The sequence below is a fragment of the Pseudophryne corroboree genome, chromosome 1, assembly GCF_028390025.1.
Source record: "Pseudophryne corroboree isolate aPseCor3 chromosome 1, aPseCor3.hap2, whole genome shotgun sequence".
NCBI lineage: Eukaryota > Metazoa > Chordata > Amphibia > Anura > Myobatrachidae > Pseudophryne > Pseudophryne corroboree.
Window position 1 is genome coordinate 573892485 of NC_086444.1, and position 23716 is coordinate 573916200.

General features: G+C 46.9%; 1 protein-coding gene across 2 annotated transcripts in view; it reads left to right on the top strand.

The window, feature by feature from the left end:
- Positions 1–23716, top strand: part of RIGI (RNA sensor RIG-I) — a 289257-nt gene that overhangs the window by 21502 nt on the left and 244039 nt on the right. For both annotated transcript variants that reach the window (XM_063914195.1, XM_063914196.1), the window contains exons 2-3: positions 13821–13936; positions 15386–15517. In XM_063914195.1, coding sequence (XP_063770265.1) covers positions 13831–13936; positions 15386–15517 — 238 coding nt within the window. In that variant the 5' untranslated portion in view covers positions 13821–13830. The remainder of the gene's footprint in view (positions 1–13820; positions 13937–15385; positions 15518–23716) is intronic.

Sequence of the window (23716 nt, forward strand, 5' to 3'; positions counted from 1 at the left end):
AGGATGGGGAGCTGTCACACAGGGGGCTCAGTTCCAGGGCAGGTGGTCAGCACATGAAGCCCTACTTCCGATCAACATTCTGGAACTTTGGGTGATCTAAAATGCTCTGCTTCTGACCTCTACTCAACTCAGGGATCACACGATCCAAGTTCAATCAGACAACGTCATGGCAATGGCGTACATAAATCGACAAGGAGGGACAAAAAGCAGGGCCTGCATGCGGTACATCCCAGCTCACAAAGGCATTTCCAAAAAGGTTATTGCTACCATGGTTCAGGCCAGGAAGCCTATGACGTCAAAACACTATCATCATATCTGGAGACGATATGTCGATATGCACGTATCCGCCTGCAGAGTTCCACATGGGACGTTTCTTACATTTCCTGCAGGCTGGTGGGAATAAGGGCTTAAGTCTGGGTTCCATTAAGGTCCAGATTTCAGCTCTCTCAATTTTCTTCCAGAAGAAATTGGCAGTGTTGCCAGAAGTTCAGACCTTCTTGCAAGGGGTGCTTCACATACAACCTCCTTTTGTGCCGCCCACGGCACCCTGGGATCTGAACGTAGTGTTGGAATTTCTACAGTCCTCCTGGTTTGAACCTCTGTTGACGGTAGAAGACAAGTACCTCACATGGAAGACAGTGATGTTACTGGCTTCTGCTAGACATGTCTCTGAATTGGGGGGCCTTATCGTTTAAAAGTTCCTACTACTTACGAGGACAGAGCGGAGCTCAGGATTAGGCAGCAGTTCCTGCCGAAGGTCATCTCTACATTCCACTTGAAACAACCTATTGTGGTTCCATCAAGTTCTGGCACTTCTGGTCCTCCAGAGGCATTGAATGCTGTGCGAGCCTTGAAGATCTATATCAAGAGAACAGCTCGGATCAGAAAGATGGATTCCTTGTTTGTGCTCTATGATGCGCAGAAAAAGGGTTGCCCTGCTTTTAATCAGTCCATTGCTCGTTGGCTTAGGCTTACTATCCAACAGGCCTATGTATCGGCAGCTTTACCTGTTCCACAGTCTCTGAAGGCCCACTCTATGAGATAAAGTGGGGTCTTCCTGAGTGGCTGCCCATGGAGTCTCGGCCTTGCAACTATGCCGAGCTGCTACCTGCTCAGGGTAGAACACCTTTTGTGAAGTTCTACAGGTTTGATACCCTAGTAAAAGAGGCTATCCAGTTTGGGCAGGTGGTGCTGCAGACGTCTCCGCACGTTCCCGCCCGTTGGGACATCCCCATCGTACTAATTCCCCAATATCCCTTATGGATGCTAGAGAAAATAGGATTTTAATTATCTACCGGTAAATCATTTTCTCGTAGTCCATAAGGGATATTGGTTGTCCGCCACAGTGCGTTGACTTTTCTGCAGGTTTCTCTTATGTTGTTATACATATTCAGCGCCAGACTAATTACTTGGTAATTTTTTCTCTTATGTGGTTACCTGTTCAGCTGTTGCTGTTTTGTTACTAGCCGTTGCTGGTCGTTTTCTATTGTTGGTGTGCTGGTGTGTGAATCCCACCACTCCTTGTTGTTATGTTCCTTCTCTCAAGTATGTCCATTCTCCTTCGGGCACTATTTTACCTACAACTGCCTGTGGGAGGGGCATAGAGGGGAGAAGCCAGCACACCCAGTTGAAGAAATTTAAAGTGTACCGGCTCCTTTGGACCCCGTCTATACCCCATCATACTAATTTTTTTCCAGTACTTTCTATAGGAATTTGAGATGGGTTGATATCACTTTCTTTATTGTGAATAAGTGATTATATTGTTCTTTTCTAAATGTGGTTGGTTTATGTAGTCTCCTCCAATTAATGTCAAGGTTTTTTTTTTTCTCGTTTCCTTGTTTCTGTGGGCTTAGTTTTGAAATATTGTCCTTTTCTGTATCTTACTCTCTTTTTATTATTCTTATTTTATATCAGTTTCTTCAAATTGTCATAAAAAATAAAATTAAAATGCCTGATGTTATTAGAGTGCTGCCTACACTACACAAAGCTGTTTACTATTAAGATACTGAAAACAACCTTTTCCAAATTATGTATAATAACTACTGCAATGTTTTCTCACAGTGTTTAAAACTAGGTGTTGTTATAATATAAATGTATAGAGCAATTACCTGCAGAGTTATATTTTAGCATTAGCTACTGAGACTGACACCAGTCAGCAAAATAAAAAAAACATGTATAGCAGTTGTTCCCAAATTTTCTTAAATCACAGCACCCTACAGTATCAGCATTTGTTCATGGCACCCCTAGGATGTTTTTTTATTAATACATTTTGAGAGAAAAAAATTAAGTAAATTGTGCCTACCTGACATCCTTAACCACTTGCCTGGCATGGTCGCATCAGATGCGACCACACCAGCAAGTGCTCTATCTGACCTGGTCGCACAGGATGCGACCAGTCAGATAGAGAGTGTTAGCAGCGGCAGGGAAGATAAACTTCCCTCCGCTGCTGCTGTCAGATCTGCCTCCCTGCACTCTCCCCCAGTGTCTGGCGTGCCGCTGATCGTTCAGCACGGCAGGATTTCCCCCCTCCAGCAGCTGCAGACAATGTACCTGCAGGCTGTCCCGGCTTTCAAAATGAAAGCCACGATGTTCCTGATGTTCCGATGGTCACGATGTTCCCGATCGATGTTTCAATGTTTGAAAAAAAAATAAAAGAAAAAAATTTCCTTTTTTTTTAACTAAAATAATTTGGGATAGGGTTAAAGGCATGTTCTTCATCTAATTCACTCATAAAAAAAAACGACAATTTGGGAGCGGTTTTCTGCGAAATAAATCGTCAGTTAAGTGGTTAAAGTGAGTACACACTGATAGATTTATCTGCCGATCAATTGATCTGCAGATATATCTATGAACGGATCGGGCAGTGTGTTGAGCATACACACTGCCTGATCCGTCGGGGACTGACGTCATGAACTGGGCGGGCGTGTACTGGACCGGCTGCCGCAGCATGTGTACGGGCGGGGCGGCCGACCGCCCGTACACACACAGTAACACGCCAATATATCGGTAGATTTATTGGCCATCGGCTGTGCTGTGGGGCCGACGCGATATGTCTGTGAACGACGGAGTTCACAGACGTATCGCCCGTATACACTGGCCGATGGACCCGCGATATATTATATTGGCCAGTGTAGGGTCAATTATGTGGTAGTGTACAGTTGTGCTTCTGATTGTCCACATGTGTTATTATGATTGGCAGCTACTATCACTGGTATTGCCTGGCATTTTGACCAGAAATAATTTGATTTGGTCCTGCACCACCAACCCATGGCACCCTAGGGTGCCTAGGCACACAGGGGTAGATGTATTATAGCGGCACATATAATGCCACTATAGCACTTCCTGCTTTGCCTAGTTACCAAGGTGAAGCAGGAAGGAACACCGAGATGCTGTATTAACATCTTGTCTGCCGGAGCTTAGTACTGATGCACTGTGTCTCACTGCCCGGCTGGCTAACTGGGCATGCGCAAGATGTCACTACTCACGCAAGATCTCGTGCATGCCGGAGTCCGGATGCCTCCACAGCCAGGGACAGCTCTAGCTGCAGGTCAGCGCTGACTGCTCATACATTGTCCCCCGCATATCGGCCTGCTGTGATATACAGGGGCAATGTATGAACTGTCAGTGCTGACCTGCAGCTATTGATTTCGACAGCTGCAGGTGTTGTTGCCCCATCTACACAGCAGGGACAGCGCTGCTTTTAGATAGCAGCGTCGATACGCCCCTGTCATGCATGAGGGAGAAGCGGTATCAGTGCACATAACGTGCGCTGATACCACTTCTCCCCCATAACGACCCTTAATACATCTGCCCCACAGTTTGGGAACCACTGATGTATAGTAATAACTAGATGGGTGACATTTTAAGCAATAGCTCTCTTGCAGAATCTAGAGGCACTAAGTGGAAAATATGTTTAAACTAATTTGGCTATTAAAAAAAAATATTGTGCAATTTGTACATAATTATGGCAATTTGCATATTGTTGGTGCTATAGATAATATACTGTATATATTTTTTTTATGTAACGCGTTTCTCCCATAGGACATAAGGGGGCATTTACTAAGCAGCGATAAGAGCGGAGAAGGGAGCCAGTGGAGAAGTTGCTTATGGCAACTAATCAGCACTGAAGTGACATCTATAATTTGCATACTATAAAATGATACAGAGCTGCTGATTGGTTGACGGAGCAACTTCTCCACTGGCTCAATTCTCCGCTCTTATCACTGCTTAGTAAATGTCCCCCTCAGTCACTTTACATATATCAAAAAACATGTTACATAGGGCCTTATTCAGCTTCAGTTGCAATTTTGCTAAAATAGCCAACTGCAACTGATTCGCATCGCTGATTTAGGGTAGCCCACTGCCTGCACAGACTTTCAATCAGGCAGAGACATTTGCATGAATGTGATGCAATCACATTGTCAGGGCCACACACACGCAGAACGGGACCTGCACATGCACAGTGGCCCAGAGGGTGGAAGAACGCAGTGTCACCTGAATAAGGCCCATAGTACAAAGGCATTAGAATGACATAAAATTGAAAAACATACAGAAATAATTAAGAATAATTAAACCTAGAGAGCACAATAAGCACTAAAGTGATGGATAAAAGCGGAGCCGTGGATATAGCTTATCTAGACTTAAGTAAGGCTTTTGACACTGTTCCACATCACAGACTGCTAAATAAACTCAAAAGCTTGGGATTGGATACTAAGATTGTTGAATGGATAAGATCTTGGTTGCAGGATAGAAAACAGACAGTTGTAGTAAATGGAGTGCATACACAGGAGGGAAATGTTACCAGTAAAGTACCCCAGGGATCTGTACTTGGACCAGCGCTTTTTAATATCTTTATTGGTGACACGGCAAATGGCATTAAAGGGAAAGTATTCCTTTTTGTAGATGACACAAAGGTATGCAACAGGGTAGACACACCAGGAGGGGTAAATCAAATGACTGAGAATCTAGGTAGACTAGAGGAATGGTCAAGAGTGGCAATTACAGTTTAATGCCAAAAAATTCAAAATCATGCACTTGGGTCTTAAAAATCTAAAGGCTAAATATAGTATTAATGGCACTATACTGGAAATTACTGAGGAGGAAAGGGATCTAGGAGTCACTATTTCAGGTGACTTAAAGACAGAAAAGCAATGCAACAAAGCAGTTGGATACTGTGATAATGACCGCTTTGATTGGCGGAAGCGGCATCGGAGCTAGCGACAATGGGCTTGTTACTGATAAAAATCAGTCACAAGCCCATTGTCGCTTGTGACTGATTTTTATAGTAAATCATGTAAAATGCTCTGTTTTACATTAGTTTTATATTCTGTCTCTATTTGTACCTTGCAATCCATTCCATCTGCCACTCATGTTGACTGTTTATCATGTGCTTTTCATTATTTCTCTGACGTCCTAGTGGATGCTGGGAACTCCGTAAGGACCATGGGGAATAGCGGGCTCCGAAGGAGGCTGGGCACTCTAGAAAGATTTATGACTACCTGGTGTGCACTGGCTCCTCCCACTATGACCCTCCTCCAAGCCTCAGTTAGATTTTGTGCCCGGCCGAGGTTGGATGCACACTAGGGGCTCTCCCGAGCCCTTAGAAAGAAAGTATAGATTTAGGTTTTTTATTTTCAGTGAGACCTGCTGGCAACAGGCTCACTGCAGCGAGGGACTAAGGGGAGAAGAAGCGAACACCTACTTGCAGCCGGATTGGGCTTCTTAGGCTACTGGACACCATTAGCTCCAGAGGGATCGACCGCAGGCCCAGTCCTTGGTGTTCGGTCCCGGAGCCGCGCCGCCGTCCCCCTTACAGAGCCAGAAGCAAGAAGAGGTCCGGAAAAATGGCGGCAGAAGACATCAGTCTTCACCAAGGTAGCGCACAGCACTGCAGCTGTGCGCCATTGCTCCTCATACACACTTCATACTCCGGTCACTGAGGGTGCAGGGCGCTGGGGGGGGGCGCCCTGAGAAGCAATAATAACACCTTGGCTGGCAAAAATTCCACAATATATAGTCCCAGAGGCTATATATGTGGAAAATACCCCTGCCAGAATATGGAAAAAAGCGGGAGAATAGTCCGCGGAAAAGGGGCGGAGCTATCTCTCACAGCACACTGGCGCCATTTCTCCTTCACAGATCCGCTGGAAGGAAGCTCCCTGGCTCTCCCCTGCAGTCTACACTACAGAACAGGGTAAAAACAGAGAGGGGGGGCACTAAATTTAGGCGCAGTATATATTATATAGAAAAAGCAGCTATAGGGGACATAACTCAGTTAGTCCCTGCATTATATAGCGCTCTGGTGTGTGCTGGCATACTCTCACTCTGTCCCCCCAAAGGGCTTTTGTGGGTCCTGTCCTCATTCGGAGCATTCCTTGTGTGTGTGCGGTGTGTCGGTACGGCTGTGTCGACATGTTTGATGAGGATAATGATGTGGAGGCGGAGCAGATGCCTTTAGAAGGGATGTCACCCCCTGCGGGGCAGACACCTGAGTGGATGGGCTTATGGAAAGTAATGAGTGCACGTATAGACTCCTTACATAAGAAAATTGACGACATGCCAAATGTGGGACAGCCGACTTCACAGCTGGTGCCTGCCCAGGCGTCGCATGGGTCGTCAGGGGCTCTAAAACGCCCGCTACCTCAAGCAGACCCAGATGTCGACACTGATACTGACACCAGTGTCGACGACGATGAGTCTAACCTGATGCCCACTAAGGCCATTCACTGCATGATTGAGGCAATGAAAGAGGTGTTACACATTTCTGATATAACTACAGGTACCACTAAAAAGGGTATTATGTTTGGAGAGAAAAAACTACCCGTAGTTTTTCCCCCATCAGATGAATTAAATGAAGTGTGTGAAGAAGCGTGGGCTTTCCCTGATAAAAAATTGGTAATTCCTAAGAAGGTACTAATGGCGTTCCCTTTCCCGCCAGAGGATAGGTCACGTTGGGAAACACCCCCTAGAGTGGATAAAGCGCTCACACGTTTGTCTAAAAAGGTGGCACTACCGTCTCCGGATACGGCCGCCCTCAAGGAACCTGCTGATAGAAAGCAGGAGGCGATCCTGAAGTCTGTATATACACACACAGGCATTATACTTAGGCCAGCTATTGCGTCAGCTTGGATGTGCAGTGCTGCCGCTGCGTGGTCAGATAAACTGTCAGAAAATATTGACACATTAGACAGAGACACGATCCTGTTAACCATAGACCATATAAAAGACTCAGTCTTATATATGAGAGATGCACAGAGGGAAATCTGCCGACTGGCATCTAAAGTAAGTGCATTGTCCATTTCTGCTAGGAGAGGCTTATGGACTCGCCAGTGGACAGGAGATGCAGATTCAAAAAAGCACATGGAAGTGTTGCCATATAAGGGTGAGGAATTATTTGGGGATGGTCTCTCGGACCTAGTTTCCACAGCAACGTCTGGGAAGTCAGCATTTTTACCCCATGTCCCCTCACAGCTTAAGAAGGCGCCGTTTTATCAGGTTCAGTCCTTTCGGACCCAGAAAAACAGGCGTGGAAAAGGCGGGTCCTTTCTGTCCAGAGGCAGAGGTAGGGGAAAAAGGCTGCAACAAACAGCAGGTTCCCAGGAGCAAAAGTCCTCCCCCGCTTCTTCTTCCAAGTCCGCCGCATGACGGTGGGGCTCCACAGGCGGAGCCAGGTACGGTGGGGGGTCGCCTCAAAAATTTCAGCGATCAGTGGGCTCGCTCACAGGTGGATCCCTGGATCCTGCAAATAGTATCTCAGGGGTACAAGCCCCACCGGTTTCTAAAATCTGCCTTGCCGATTGCTCCCTCAGACAGGGAGGCGGTGCTAGCGGCAATTCACAAGCTGTATTCCCAGCAGGTGATAATCAAGGTACCCCTACTTCAACAAGGCCGGGGTTATTATTCGACACTATTTGTGGTACCGAAACCGGACGGTTCGGTGAGACCCATTCTAAATTTGAAATCCTTGAACACGTACATAAAGAAATTCAAGTTCAAGATGGAATCGCTCAGGGCGGTTATTGCAAGCCTGGACGAGGGGGATTACATGGTATCCCTGGACATCAAGGATGCTTACTTGCATGTCCCCATTTACCATCCTCACCAGGAGTACCTCAGATTTGTGGTACAGGATTGCCATTACCAATTCCAGACACTGCCGTTTGGACTGTCCACGGCACCGAGGGTATTTACCAAGGTTATGGCGGAAATGATGATACTCCTTCGAAGAAAGGGAGTTTTAATTATCCCGTACTTGGACGATCTCCTAATAAAAGCGAGGTCCAAGGAACAGTTGTTGGTGGGAGTAGCACTATCTCAGGAGGTGCTGCACCAGCACGGCTGGATTCTGAATATCTCAGTCACAGCTGGTTCCGACGACACGGCTACTGTTCCTGGGTATGATTCTGGATACAGTCCAGAAGAAAGTGTTTCTCCCGGAGGAGAAAGCCAGGGAGTTGTCATCTCTAGTCAGAGACCTCCTGAAACCAAAACAGGTATCAGTGCATCGCTGCACACGGGTCCTGGAAAAGATGGTGGCTTCTTACGAAGCAATTCCCTTCGGCAGGTTCCATGCCAGAATCTTTCAGTGGGACCTGTTGGACCAGTGGTCCGGATCGCATCTTCAGATGCATCGCTTAATAACCCTGTCTCCAAGAACCAGGGTGTCTCTACTGTGGTGGCTGCAGAGTGCCCATCTTCTATAGGGCCGCAGGTTCGGAATACAGGACTGGGTCCTGGTGACCAAGGATGCCAGCCTTCGAGGCTGGGGGGCAGTCATACAGGGAAGAAACTTCCAAGGACTATGGTCGAGTCAGGAGACTTCCCTTCACATAAATATTCTGGAACTAAGGGCCATCTACAATGCCCTAAGTCAAGCAAGATTCCTGCTCCTACACCAGCCGGTGCTGATCCAGTCAGACAACATCACGGCAGTCGCCCATGTAAATCGACAGGGCGGCACAAGAAGCAGGATGGCGATGGCAGAAGCCACAAGAATTCTCCGATGGGCGGAGAATCATGTACTAGCACTGTCAGCAGTGTTCATTCCGGGAGTGGACAACTGGGAAGCAGACTTCCTCAGCAGACACGACCTCCACCCGGGAGAGTGGGGACTTCACCCAGAAGTCTTCCAGATGCTGGTAAACCGTTGGGAAAAACCACAGGTGGACATGATGGCGTCCCGTCTCAACAAAAAGTTAAAAAGATATTGCGCCAGGTCAAGGGACCCTCAGGCGATAGCTGTGGACGCTCTAGTGACACCGTGGGTGTACCAGTCGGTTTATGTGTTCCCTCCTCTGCCTCTCATTCCAAAGGTATTGAGAATAATAAGAAAGCGAGGAGTAAACACAATTCTCGTGGTTCCGGATTGGCCAAGACGAGCGTGGTACCCGGAACTTCAAGAGATGCTCTCAGAGGACCCGTGGCCTCTACCGCTCAGACAGGACCTGATACAGCAGGGGCCCTGTCTGTTCCAAGACTTAACGCGGCTGTATTTGACGGCATGGCGGTTGAACACCGGATCCTAAAGGAAAAGGGTATTCCGGAAGAAGTCATTCCTACGCTTATTAAGGCCAGGAAAGATGTTACGGCAACGCATTATCACCGCATATGGCGAAAATATGTTGCATGGTGCGAGGTCAATAAGGCCCCAACAGAGGAATTTCAACTAGGTCGATTTCTGCATTTCCTGCAAGCAGGAGTGGATATGGGCCTAAAACTAGGCTCCATTAAAGTACAGATCTCGGCTCTGTCGATTTTCTTTCAAAAAGAACTAGCTTCAGTACCTGAAGTTCAGACATTTGTGAAAGGAGTGCTGCATATTCAGCCCCCGTTTGTGCCTCCTGTGGCACCTTGGGATCTCAACGTGATGTTGAGTTTCTTAAAATCACATTGGTTTGAGCCACTAAAAACCGTGGATCTGAAATATCTCACGTGGAAAGTGGTCATGTTATTAGCCTTGGCTTCAGCCAGGCGAGTGTCAGAATTGGCGGCTTTATCATGTAAAAGCCCTGATCTGATTTTCCATATGGATAGGGCAGAGTTGAGGACTCGTCCCCAATTTCTCCCTAAGGTGGTGTCAGCGTTTCACCTGAACCAGCCTATTGTGGTGCCGGCGGCTACTAGTGAATTGGAGGACTCCAAGTTGCTAGACGTTGTCAGGGCCCTAAAGATATATGTTTCCAGGACGGCTGGAGTCAGAAAATCTGACTCGCTGTTTATCCTGTATGCACCCAACAAGCTGGGTGCTCCTGCTTCTAAGCAGTCTATTGCTCGCTGGATTTGTAGTACAATTCAGCTTGCACATTCTGTGGCAGGCATACCACAGCCAAAATCTGTAAATGCCCATTCCACAAGGAAGGTGGGCTCATCTTGGGCGGCTGCCCGAGGGGTCTCGGCTTTACAACTTTGCCGAGCAGCTACTTGGTCAGGGGCAAACACGTTTGCAAAATTCTACAAATTTGATACCCTGGCTGAGGAGGACCTGGAGTTCTCTCATTCGGTGCTACAGAGTCATCCGCACTCTCCCGCCCGTTTGGGAGCTTTGGTATAATCCCCATGGTCCTTACGGAGTTCCCAGCATCCACTAGGACGTCAGAGAAAATAAGAATTTACTCACCGGTAATTCTATTTCTCGTAGTCCGTAGTGGATGCTGGGCGCCCATCCCAAGTGCGGATTGTCTGCAATACTTGTAAATAGTTATTGTTAACTAAAGGGTTATTGTTGAGCCATCTGTTGAGAGGCTCAGTTGTTTTCATACTGTCAAACTGGATATAGTATCACGAGTTGTACGGTGTGATTGGTGTGGCTGGTAAGAGTCTTACCCGGGATTCTAAATCCTTCCTTATTATGTCTGCTCGTCCGGGCACAGTGTCCTAACTGAGGCTTGGAGGAGGGTCATAGTGGGAGGAGCCAGTGCACACCAGGTAGTCATAAATCTTTCTAGAGTGCCCAGCCTCCTTCGGAGCCCGCTATTCCCCATGGTCCTTACGGAGTTCCCAGCATCCACTACGGACTACGAGAAATAGAATTACCGGTGAGTAAATTCTTATTTTTACTTAGACTATCTTCTACACCATACGCCTTACACTTGCACCTAGCACTCTTTTTCAGCCACCCCAATGCTTTTATCAATGCCATGTCCCTTGATGCAGAAATGTGTGTGTGTGTGTGTGTGTGTGTGTGTGTGTGTGTGTGTGTGAATGTGTGTGTGTATGTATGTATGTATATATATATATATATATATATATATATATATATATATATATATATATTGTACTTGTCCTATATTGTCTTGTACTGTGAAAGTGTGTACACACAGTGAGATCCCTGCTATGTTCGATTTTGACTATGCAACTTCCCTTGAACTCCCCCAGAGCCCAGATAGCACAGATTGTACAGATTTTGACAATCTGTGCTTGAGATTTTGTCTATGTACGATTTTGACTAAGTGCCAATTTTGACTATACTTTGTACTATATAGTACACTAGATAGTCTAGATTGATTTGCCTGCACAGTCTATCCTTACGGTACCGACCCCACGGGAGCGCGCATTGGGATCGTATCGCTATCGCAAGCTGCCTAACGCCTTGAGATATGCACTAACTTTTCATAAGATTTTGACTATATAGTCAAAATCTTACAGATTTATCTCACCATGTGTACACACCTTAAGTCACTGTTCTTGTTTTGTTCATTTGTTTATGTACTTTGTTAGGCGCTGTGGAACCCCTGTGGCGCCATATAAATAAAGGATAACAACAATAATAATACATACTAAGTACACTCAGAGCTGAAATTAAAAATAAGAACAAGTTAATGTTTAGCATTAGCACTGGGCGTGTCACTGCCATTAAACATTTTGAATAAAAACACTGTTTTTTTAGTATAAGAGGCTTTTTTTAAGTGATGGTGCCATGCCAGTAGTCACAGCATAAAAAAAAGAAACCATTTGGTTTAAAACAGCCAACCCTGTTTCCTGTCATCCATGTTTATCATGACAATATAAAAGGAAGGCTGCTCCTCACCTCTGTTATGTGCACCAGCGGACACTAGAGGACGCCCCACAGACCAAATGACTCCTTTAGCTGAAAGTGATAATGCAGGAAGATGTTACCGGCTGCTGCTAATTAATTATACTTAGAAATTCGTGATCCCACGTGGCGCTACTTTACAACTCTGGGATAAGTTTGAAAAAACAACTTGTGCTTACACAATAGGAAAAATTCGCATCATACAGGTATTTGCAAATGAAGTAAACGGATCAACACTGGAAATACAAAAAAACAAACAGGCATAATGCAACCCTGTTGAAAATAAATTATGCTTTTTTATTAATTGGTCCCACTCACATAGAGATGGTATATAATCGCATGTAGAATTCCAAAAGAGTTCTGCAATCCATATTCTTAAGCTTTCTTGTTGATAGACCTCTTAAAGAGAATGATAGTGATAGTGCAACACCGTCTAAGACTCGGACAAATTAATTTAATAAAAATGCACTCACAAACATTAAAATGGAAAAAAACATATGATCATGTGCTGAAAGGATTTCCGTGGAATAGGTTACTGCGAGATGAAACCTCAGGGTGTAGTCATCAAAAGTCCCGGTAACTCCGGCGTCCCCAACAGTCCCAAATCACACCTCCGGTTCCTAGGTCCTCGTCCAGCACTGACTCCCTGCTCAAGCGCTTTCGGATTGCTCCTGAGGAAGGACACAAATCCGAAAGCGCTTGAGCAGGGAGTCAGTGCTGGACGAGGACCATTTTCTCAGTGATTTTTGCAGCACTGCTGCTGCGCCATGGGACTCTGGTGATTGGTATGGGCCCCTCTGGACCCCAGGGGCCAGTGTGCACCGCACACACTGCACCCATTATAAATACGCCAGTGCTACCTACCTGCCAAGAAGTCTGTGCAGCTTTAGGGGGATATCCAATTAGCCCTGGTAATTTGCAGGTGCTAATTGTCCTGCCGGGGGCTATCCTCTTATCCCCGATTAGCCAGCACGGACGGTGGCTTATCCGGGGGTTCCCTGAAGCTGCACCGGGTGCCGGCTCCTGACTGCGCCCGGTGCAGTGCTGCTCCTCCGGCTCCCCCGGTCACATGGCCACTCCCCCGTCATGTGACCGCTGCCGGGGCGGAGGAGAGGGGAGATGCGTCACGGCGCTGCCCCGGCTTCTCTGCCGGGGGTCACCATGCCGAGGACAGCTTCCGGATGCCTGCAGTCCCAGCCTGCTGCAGCGTGCATGGGACGCTGCAGGTTGTTACGCTCATCTGGGATTTTGTTTCACTTGCCTGAGGCAGGCGAAACCAAATCCCCAGAAACAGGCCCGTTTCCACGCGAAAACGGGGCTGTTTCTACAGAAAAAACACAGGTTTCACTGAACCTGTCTGTTTTCGGGAGAAAGGGCATTTTTTTTTTTACAGGCGATCAATCTGGATAGCCTGTGAAACATCAGGAATAATCACGAAAAACTTCGTTTTTTTCGCACCCTATGTTTTACCGGGCCTAATAGGATATCCCCCTTAGTATGTGCTACATTTTAATGATATACAGCTGTAAAATTAATAGCTAAGTAATTCAAATTCATCTGATTATCATCTCAGGGACTATTATTTTTGTTTGCCATAAGTTTATAAAGTTGTATAAAATATAAATCAAAGAATATCTGCCTAACCTTATTGTTTGTGACACAACTTGATAATGAGTTAGCTAACCTGCCTGTCACTTTTAATTCTAGGGGTCTCAACAGAAATGCTGTTAAATAAAGAAATAGGTTATATAAAAATAAATAAACTTTGTCACTTGTATGTCTCTAACAGGTGAGGAAAAATGAGCGCAGAAGTGAAAAAAAGCCTGAGGGTCTTCAATGATTACATCGTGACTATCCTGAAACCTTCTTATGTGATGGGACACATGACACACTGGATGGCACAAAGTAAGATATTCATCCCTAACTTTTCACTGTTCTCATATAATGCTATAAAATGTCTAGACATCGCACTATTGTGATGTTACATACTATCTAAATCTACTCATACACTACAGAGATTTCAAGCCAGTCAATTGTCTGACACATGCAAAGATCTTCAAGTGACTCCATACATTGGGAGACTTATGTTACCTAAAATCTGCAAAACAATAATGTGACAGACCAAATAATAAAGATCACAACTGTTGTCTTGCTGTTTTTGAGATGTATCTTCCATGTGTATATACTGAACTGAATGAATCTACCAAATTGGCTGGAAATATTTTAAGTGTGTGGTCATCTTAAGCTGGATACACAGCTTCCGACTGTGTAATGTGATTTAACAATACATTGTATCGCAGTACACCTTAAACGATCCGTTGTATGACGGCACGATGTATTGTTACACGCTGCATGTAAAAAGACCGCATTGTCCGTTTAATCTTCCCGTTGGACATAATTCAATGAATGATGGCAGTGAAGGATCGATTGGGCATACACACTTTACGATGTGTGAAGGTGGGTACACACTGATAGATATATCTGCCGATCAATTGATCTGCAGATATATCTATGGACGGATCGGGTAGTGTGCTGTGCATACACACTGCCCGATCCGTCGGGGACTGACATCATGAACTGGGCACGCCCGCCCAGTCCAGCTGTCCATTACCGCCGGCTGCTTCAGCATGTGTACGGGCGGCCGTCTGGTCACCCGTACACGCACAGCGATGCGCCAATATATCGGTAGATATATTGGCCATCGGCTGTACTGCAGGGCCGATGCAATATGTCTGTGAACAACGGATTTCTCAGACATATCGCCTGTACACACTGACCGACGGACCCGCGATATATCGGGTGTTCAATAGAATGGCCGATATATATCGGCCAGTGTGTACCCACCTTGTGACACATGATTTTGATCTACTTCGGAACTATATATGGGACGATAGTATGATGTGTACCCAGCTTTAGCTTCTTTGATAATGAGTGTTTCTACACAGTGCAATTTAGCATAGTCAACCATTTGAACATTACGATAGATACAAGTTTCAAACCTTAATGAAATGTTATATATACAGTAGAAACAATCTCCCTTATTATATATATATATATATATATATATAAGAGAGAGAGAGACCGACGCCGGGATCCTGACAGCCAGAATACAGGCGGCCCGGTGCTTTCGGTTTACACAGGTTTATATTTTTTCGTCCACCGGTCGGTATTTTACCGGGTGTCGGGATTCCTGCGTCGGTCTCCTGACAACCGGGATCCCAACAACCTGCGAATTCACTATATATATATATATATATATATATATATATATATATATATATATATATATATATATCTGTTATAATGACATGTATTCCAAGTACTTATTGTTTTGCATGTCACATTTTCCTGAAGGCATCACAGAGAAAATTGTTGCTGAGGAGAAAAATGGAGCCACTGCAGCTGCACAAATGTTCATGGAGAAATTACTGGAACTAGAAGATGAAGGCTGGTTCCAAGGATTTATAGATGCACTAAAGGCGACAGGTATGTTTTAAAGTAACGTGGATATTTTCTTTTTCTTCAGGTTGTGTTAGAATTAGATTTATTCCAAATATAATTTATAAACAAATAATAATTTTTTTGTTCTTGGGTCCGAAGTCATAGCTAAGAAAAGTGTGAAGTGTTGTAAGCTGTCACTTTCTTTCTTTTCTTTTGTTTTGTAGAACCATCTCTTCTGAAAAAAGCTCTGCAATAGAAGGCTAATGTGAATTTTAAAACGTATCGTAGAGATGTTTGCAACCTAACCATAACCTCCATCCCCCCCCCCCCCCCCCCCGGCAGCCTAACCCTAGCTCTACCCCCCACCCCCTGCAGCCTACCCTAGGTCTCCCACCTCCCCCCACACCCGCAGCCTTACCCTAACCCTCCCGTCCTGCAGCCTAACCCTTCCGCAGCACTAACCCTCCCCCTTGTGCCTAACCATAAACTTCTCCATGCAGCCTAACTCTAACCCTACTCGGCATACTTGCATTCAGGATGCTGACTGTCGGGATTCCGGTAACAGGATTCTGACAGGTGTCAAGATGCCAGGGTTGGTCTCCTGACCTCCGACATCCTGTTTGTCAGGATGTCAACATTAGCTTATGTCGGAAAACTGCAGTCATTTACTGTATGTAAATAATACAATTGTCAATGTAACAGGGAAACATTTTCACTCAGAGGACTCTTACCACTATTTATTTTTTTACTTGTAGTGAACAAATGGTAGGAATGGTCCCTTTGTCCTCACCACACAATATTTTGGTTTGGTCTGCATACCAATAACTGTTGGTACACCAGTTAAGGGACAAAAAGAGTGACAATTTTAACTTTCTTTTGTTTGGATGGAAAAAAAATAATTTACTGTAACATATAGACATAAACAGGCAGGTAGTTTCAGATGAGGTAAACAGATAATAGAATGTAAAGCAAACCACTTGCCAATTTGGGTTTTTAATATGTTGGCTCCTAACACAGTTGCTTGCATAGTTCTATAACTATTGCGCCTAATTGCCACAACACTTTGTGTAATGTGATGTAACTAGAGATGTGGGCTGGACCATTTTTGCTAGATCTGGCTGTTATTCATAGTCCAGTTTTGTTTTTGGATTTGCCAAACCGCCGTGACTGGTTTTGGATTTGCATTTTTTTTTTAAATTGTCAAAACAAAGGTCAAATCACATAATTTGGGCCTTTTTTTTGTTCCTAGAGTACTACAAACCTTAACATTGATTTCCAGTCATTTCCACTACATTTTGACCACGTCACAGCTCTCAATATTGTTCACCAAAATAGGCCAAAGGCTGGCTGCCTAAACTTCGGTATACAGTGTGGGTCAGATACAGTGTGGGTTAGATACAGTGTGGGTTGGACACAATGCAAGTAGGGTACAGTGCAAGTTAGATATAGTGGATCTGATACAGTGTGGGTTGGATATAGTGTGAGATGGATACAGTGTGGGTTGGATACATTGCAGGATGCAGTGCAGGACTGATGCACCAATAGTGCACTTACTGTGACGGGGGTGCCAGCGGTGTCCTCAGGCTAGGGCCACACATAGCGGCCAAGCGGGTCCCGATCACTGTCTTTCTTTCTGTCTCTCTGACACTATCTATCTCTCCCTGACACTCTCCCTCTCTCTCTGACATTGTCTCTCTCCCTGACACGGTCGTTTTCTCTCTCTCTCTCTCTCTCTGACACTCAGTCCCACTCTCTCTTTCCCTGACACTCTCTCTCCCTCTCTTTCTCTATCTGACACTCTCTCTCTCTCCCTGGCACTCTCTTTTTCTCTCCATGTTTCTCTCACCCTGACACTGTCTTTCTTCTCCATGACATCCTCTCTATCTGTCTCTTTCTCCCTTCTTCTTTCCCTGACACTATTTGTCTTGTGCCGGTATTGTCCACAGTGCGTGAGTGTCGTCTGTATCCCCAGTGCAGGTAGTGCGTGGGTGTCGGCAGTGTGGGAGGCGGTGTTGGCAGTGCGAGGGTGCCGGCTGAGTCAGCAGTGCGATTCATGAGATCCGACAGTGGTGTCATTTACGTATTTCAAATATAAACGTAATATTAATCCTGCACTAGTTACTTTTTATACAGTTATATCAATATTAGTCTCAACTCATAATAATATGTTCATAATACTAGGAAAATGTCTCCAATTGTATTGCCTTTATTTATGAAGTAGAGACACTTTCCCTGCAGTATAGATTATGCCAGAGAGAACACTTAATATCGTGGGGCACTATTGAGACCTCAATATATTTTCTCTGACGTCCTAGTGGATGCTGGGAACTCCGTAAGGACCATGGGGAATAGACGGGCTCCGCAGGAGACTGGGCACTCTAAAAGAAAGATTAGGTACTATCTGGTGTGCACTGGCTCCTCCCTCTATGCCCCTCCTCCAGACCTCAGTTAGAATCTGTGCCAGAGCTGGGTGCTCCTAGTGGGCTCTCCTGAGCTTGCTAGAAAAGAAAGTATTTGTTAGGTTTTTTATTTTCAGTGAGATCTGCTGGCAACAGACTCACTGCTACGTGGGACTGAGTGGAGAGAAGCAAACCTACCTGCTTGCAGCTAGCTTGTGCTTCTTAGGCTACTGGACACCATTAGCTCCAGAGGGTTCGAACACAGGGCCTGACCTCGATCGTCCGTTCCCGGAGCCGCGCCGCCGTCCCCCTTGCAGAGCCAGAAGACAGAAGAGAAGCGATGAAATCGGCGGCAGAAGACTCCTGTCTTCATTAAGGTAGCGCACAGCACTGCAGCTGTGCGCCATTGCTCCCACAGCACACCACACACTCCGGTCACTGTAGGGTGCAGGGTGCAGGGCGCTGGGGGGGGGGCGCCCTGGGCAGCAATTATAATACCTTTTGGCATAAAATACACATAATACAGTCAGTTAACTGTATATGTGTAAAAAACCCCGCCATTAGGTTACAGAAAACGCGGGACAGAAGCCCGCCGCTGAGGGGGCGGGGCCTTCTTCCTCAGCACACGAGCGCCATTTTCCCTTTACAGCTCCGCTGGAAGCAGCTCCCCAGGCTCTCCCCTGCAGTATCCTGATACAAGAAGGGTAAAAAAGAGAGGGGGGGCACATAAATTTAGGCGCAAATAAGATATTTAAGCAGCTATTGGGTAAATCACTTTTTATAGTGTGAATCCCTGTGTTATATAGCGCTGTGGTGTGTGCTGGCATACTCTCTCTCTGTCTCCCCAAAGGACTTTGTGGGGTCCTGTCCTCAGTCTGAGCATTCCCTGTGTTTGTGCGGTGTATCGGTACGGCTGTGTCGACATGTTTGATGAGGAGGGTTACGTGGAGGCGGAGCAGGGGCAGATAAATGTGGTGTCGCCCCCGACGGGGCCGACACCTGATTGGATGGATATGTGGAAGGTCTTAACCGACAGTGTCAACTCCTTACATAAAAGGTTCGATGACGCAGCAGCCTTGGGACAGCCGGGGTCTCTGCCCGCGCCTGCCCAGGCGACTCAGAAGCCGTCGGGGGCTCATAAACGCCCGCTAGCTCAGATGGTAGACACAGATGTTGACACGGAGTCTGACTCCTGTGTAGATGAGGATGAGACAAATGTACAGTCTACAAAGGCCATCCGATGCATGATTACTGCAATGAAAGATGTATTGCACATTTCTGACATTAACCCGGTTACCACCAAGAGGGGTATTATGTTTGGGGAGAAAAAGCAGCCAGTGACTTTTCCCCCATCTGATGATTTAAATAAATTGTGTGAAGAAGCGTGGAGTTCCCCTGATAGGAAACTAGTGATTTCTAAGAGGTTACTGATGGCGTACCCTTTCCCGCCAACGGATAGGTTACGTTGGGAAACATCCCCTAGGGTGGACAAGGCGCTCACATCTAAAAGGGTGGCACTGCCGTCTCAGGATACGGCCACCCTAAAGGAGCCTGCGGATAGAAAGCAGGAAGCTATCCTGAAGTCTGTGTATACACACTCTGGTACTCTACTGAGACCTGCTATTGCTTCAGCCTGGATGTGTAGTGCTGCAGCAGCATGGACTGATACCCTGTCAGACAACATTGATTCCCTCGACAGGGATACTGCTTTGCTAACCCTCGAACATATAAAAGACGTCGTCTTATATATGCGGGATGCCCATGGGGACATTTGCCTGCTGGCATCTAGAATTAATGCAATGTCCATTTCTGCCAGGAGAGTATTATGGACTCGGCAGTGGACAGGTGATGCTGATTCTAAAAAACACATGGAGGTTTTGCCTTATAAGGGTGAGGAATTGTTTGGGGACGGTCTCTCGGACCTCGTATCCACAGCAACAGCTGGGAAGTCGACTTTTTTGCCTCAGGTTCCCTCACAGCCTAAGAAAGCACCGTATTATCCAGTGCAGTCCTTTCGGCCTCAAAAAGGCAAGCGGGTCAAAGGAGCATCCTTTCTGGCCAGAGGTAAGGGTAGAGGAAAGAAGCTGCACCAGGCAGCCAGTTCCCAGTAACAAAAATCCTCCCCGGCTTCCACTAAGTCCACCGCATGACGTTGGGGCTCCACAGGCGAAGCCAGGTGCGGTGGGGGCGCGTCTCCGAAACTTCAGCAACCAGTGGGTTCGCTCACAAGTGGATCTATGGGCTGTACAAATTGTATCTCAGGGATACAAGCTGGAGTTCGAGGCGACTCCCCCTCGCCGTTACCTCAAATCTGCCTTGCCAGCTGCTCCCAGGGAAAGGGAGGTAGTACTGGCGGCAATTCACAAGCTGTACCTCCAGCAGGTGATAATCAAGGTCCTCCTCCTTCAACAGGGAAGGGGTTACTATTCCACAATGTTTGTGGTACCGAAATCGGACGGTTCGGTGAGACCCATTCTGAATTTAAAGTCCTTGGACACTTATATAAAGAAATTCAAGTTCAAAATGGAATCGCTCAGAGCGGTCATTGCAAGCCTGGAAGAGGGGGATTTTATGGTGTCGCTGGACATCAAAGATGCTTACTTGCATGTCCCCATTTACCCACCTCACCAGGAGTACCTCAGATTTGTGGTACAGGACTGTCATTACCAATTCCAGACGTTGCCGTTTGGCCTGTCCACGGCACCGAGAATATTTACCAAGGTAATGGCCGAAATGATGATACTCCTTCGGAAGAAGGGAGTTATTATTATCCCGTACTTGGACGATCTCCTCATAAAGGCGAGGTCCAGAGAGCAGTTGTTGGTCAGCGTAGCACTCTCTCAGGAAGTGTTGCAACAGCACGGCTGGATTCTGAATATCCCAAAGTCGCAGCTGATTCCTGCGACGCATCTGCTTTTCCTGGGCATGATTCTGGACACAGAACAGCAGAAGGTGTTTCTCCCAGTGGAGAAGGCCCAGGAATTGTCATCTCTGGTCAGGGACCTCCTGAAACCAAAACAGGTGTCGGTGCATCACTGCACGCGAGTCCTGGGAAAGTTGGTGGCTTCTTACGAAGCAATTCCCTTCGGCAGGTTCCATGCAAGGATCTTTCAGTGGGATCTGTTGGACAAATGGTCCGGATCGCATCCTCAGATGCATCGGTTGATCACCCTGTCCCCGAGGGCCAGGGTGTCTCTGCTGTGGTGGCTGCAGAATGCTCATCTTCTCGAGGGCCGCAGGTTCGGCATACAGGACTGGGTCCTGGTGACCACGGATGCAAGCCTCCGAGGATGGGGGGCAGTCACTCAGGGAAGAAACTTCCAAGGCCAGTGGTCAAGTCTGGAGACTACACTACACATAAATATACTGGAACTAAGGGCCATTTACAACGCCCTGAGGCAAGCAGAGCCCCTGCTTCAAAACCAACCAGTACTGATTCAGTCAGACAACATCACGGCGGTCGCCCATGTAAACCGCCAGGGCGGCACAAGAAGCAGGATGGCAATGGCAGAAGACACAAGGATTCTTCGATGGGCGGAGAATCACGTGCTAGCACTGTCAGCAGTGTTCATTCCGGGAGTGGACAACTGGGAAGCAGACTTCCTCAGCAGGCACGACCTCCACCCGGGGAGTGGGGACTTCATCAAGAAGTCTTCACACAGATTGTAAATCGCTGGGAACTGCCACAGGTGGACATGATGGCGTCCCGCCTCAACAAAAAGCTAAAAACTATTGCGCCAGGTCACGGGACCCTCAGGCGATAGCTGTGGACGCACAAGTGACACCGTGGGTGTACCAGTCGCTTTATGTGTTCCCTCCTCTTCCTCTCATACCCAAGGTACTGAGGATAGTAAGAAAGAGAGGAGTAAGAACTATACTCATCGTTCCGGATTGGCCAAGAAGAACTTGGTACCCAGAACTACGAGAAATGATCTCAGAGGACCCATGGCCTCTGCCTCTCAGACAGGACCTGTTACAGCAGGGGCCCTGTCTGTTCCAAGACTTACCGCGGCTGCGTTTGACGGCATGGCGGTTGAACGCCGGATCCTAGCGGAAAAGGGCATTCCGGATGAAGTTATTCCTACGCTGGTAAAGGCTAGGAAAGACGTGACCGCAAAATATTATCACCGTATATGGTGAAAATATGTTGCTTGGTGTGAGGCCAGGAAGGCCCCTACTGAGGAATTCCAGCTGGGTCGATTCCTGCACTTCCTACAGTCAGGAATGACTATGGGCCTAAAATTAGGATCCATAAAGGTCCAGATTTCGGCCCTATCTATTTTCTTTCAAAAAGAACTGACTTCACTGCCTGAAGTTCAGACGTTTGTTAAGGGAGTGCTGCATATTCAGCCCCCTTTTGTGCCTCCAGTGGCACCTTGGGATCTTAACGTTGTGTTGGATTTCCTGAAATCACACTGGTTTGAGCCACTTAAGACCGTGGAGCTAAAGTATCTCACGTGGAAGGTGGTCATGCTGTTGGCCTTGGCTTCAGCTAGGTGTGTGTCAGAATTGGCGGCTTTGTCATGTAAAAGCCCGTATCTGATCTTCCATATGGACAGGGCAGAATTGAGGACTCGTCCCCAATTTCTCCCAAAGGTGGTATCAGCGTTTCATTTGAACCAACCTATTGTGGTGCCTGCGGCTACTCGGGACTTGGAGGCTTCCAAGTTGCTGGACGTAGTCCGGCCTTTGAAAATTTATGTTTCCAGGACGGCTGGAGTCAGGTAAACTGACTCGCTCTTTATCCTGCATGCACCCAACAAGCTGGGTGCTCCTGCTTCAAAGCAAACTATTGCTCGCTGGATCTGTTGCACGATTCAGCTGGCACATTCTGCGGCTGGACTGCCGCATCCTAAATCAGTAAAAGCCCATTCCACAAGGAAGGTGGGCTCTTCTTCGGCGGCTGCCCGAGGGGTCTCGGCTTTACAGCTTTGCCGAGCTGCTACTTGGTCGGGTTCAAACACATTTGCTAAATTCTACAAGTTTGATACCCTGGCTGAGGAGGACCTTGAGTTTGCTCATTCGGTGCTGCAGAGTCGTCCGCACTCTCCCGCCCGTTTGGGAGCTTTGGTATAATCCCCATGGTCCTTACGGAGTTCCCAGCATCCACTAGGACGTCAGAGAAAATAAGAATTTACTCACCGGTAATTCTATTTCTCGTAGTCCGTAGTGGATGATGGGCGCCCGTCCCAAGTGCGGACTCTCTGCAATACATGTATATAGTTATTGCTTCACTAAAGGGTTATTGTTATGAGCCATCCGTACAAGGAGGCTCAGTTGTTGTTCCTACTGTTACTCTTACCCTGGATTCCAAATCCTTTCCTTTTGGTGTCAGCTCTTCCGGGCACAGTTTCCCTAACTGAGGTCTGGAGGAGGGGCATAGAGGGAGGAGCCAGTGCACACCAGATAGTACCTAATCTTTCTTTTAGAGTGCCCAGTCTCCTGCGGAGCCCGTCTATTCCCTATGGTCCTTACGGAGTTCCCAGCATCCACTACGGACTACGAGAAATAGAATTACCGGTGCGTAAATTCTTATTTTTTACATTATTATAAAATCCCATAAATCTTGCGTTGGCCGGACCGCACCCACGAAACGGCGGGCAAACACCGCCGTTCCACCCCCTCCCGCCCAGTGATCGCATCTGCCTGTCAATCAGGCAGAGGCGATCGCATCCCTGCTACGGCCTTCGGCCGTCTGATATGCGCCGGTGCACTACGGCACCGGCGCATGCGCAGTAGGGACCCGTTCGCTCTGCTGCGTTAAAAAGCAGCGAGCGAACGGGTCAGAATGACCCCCTAAATACCCTGTTTGAAGAACCATGGGTTAATCCAGATAAGAAATGTC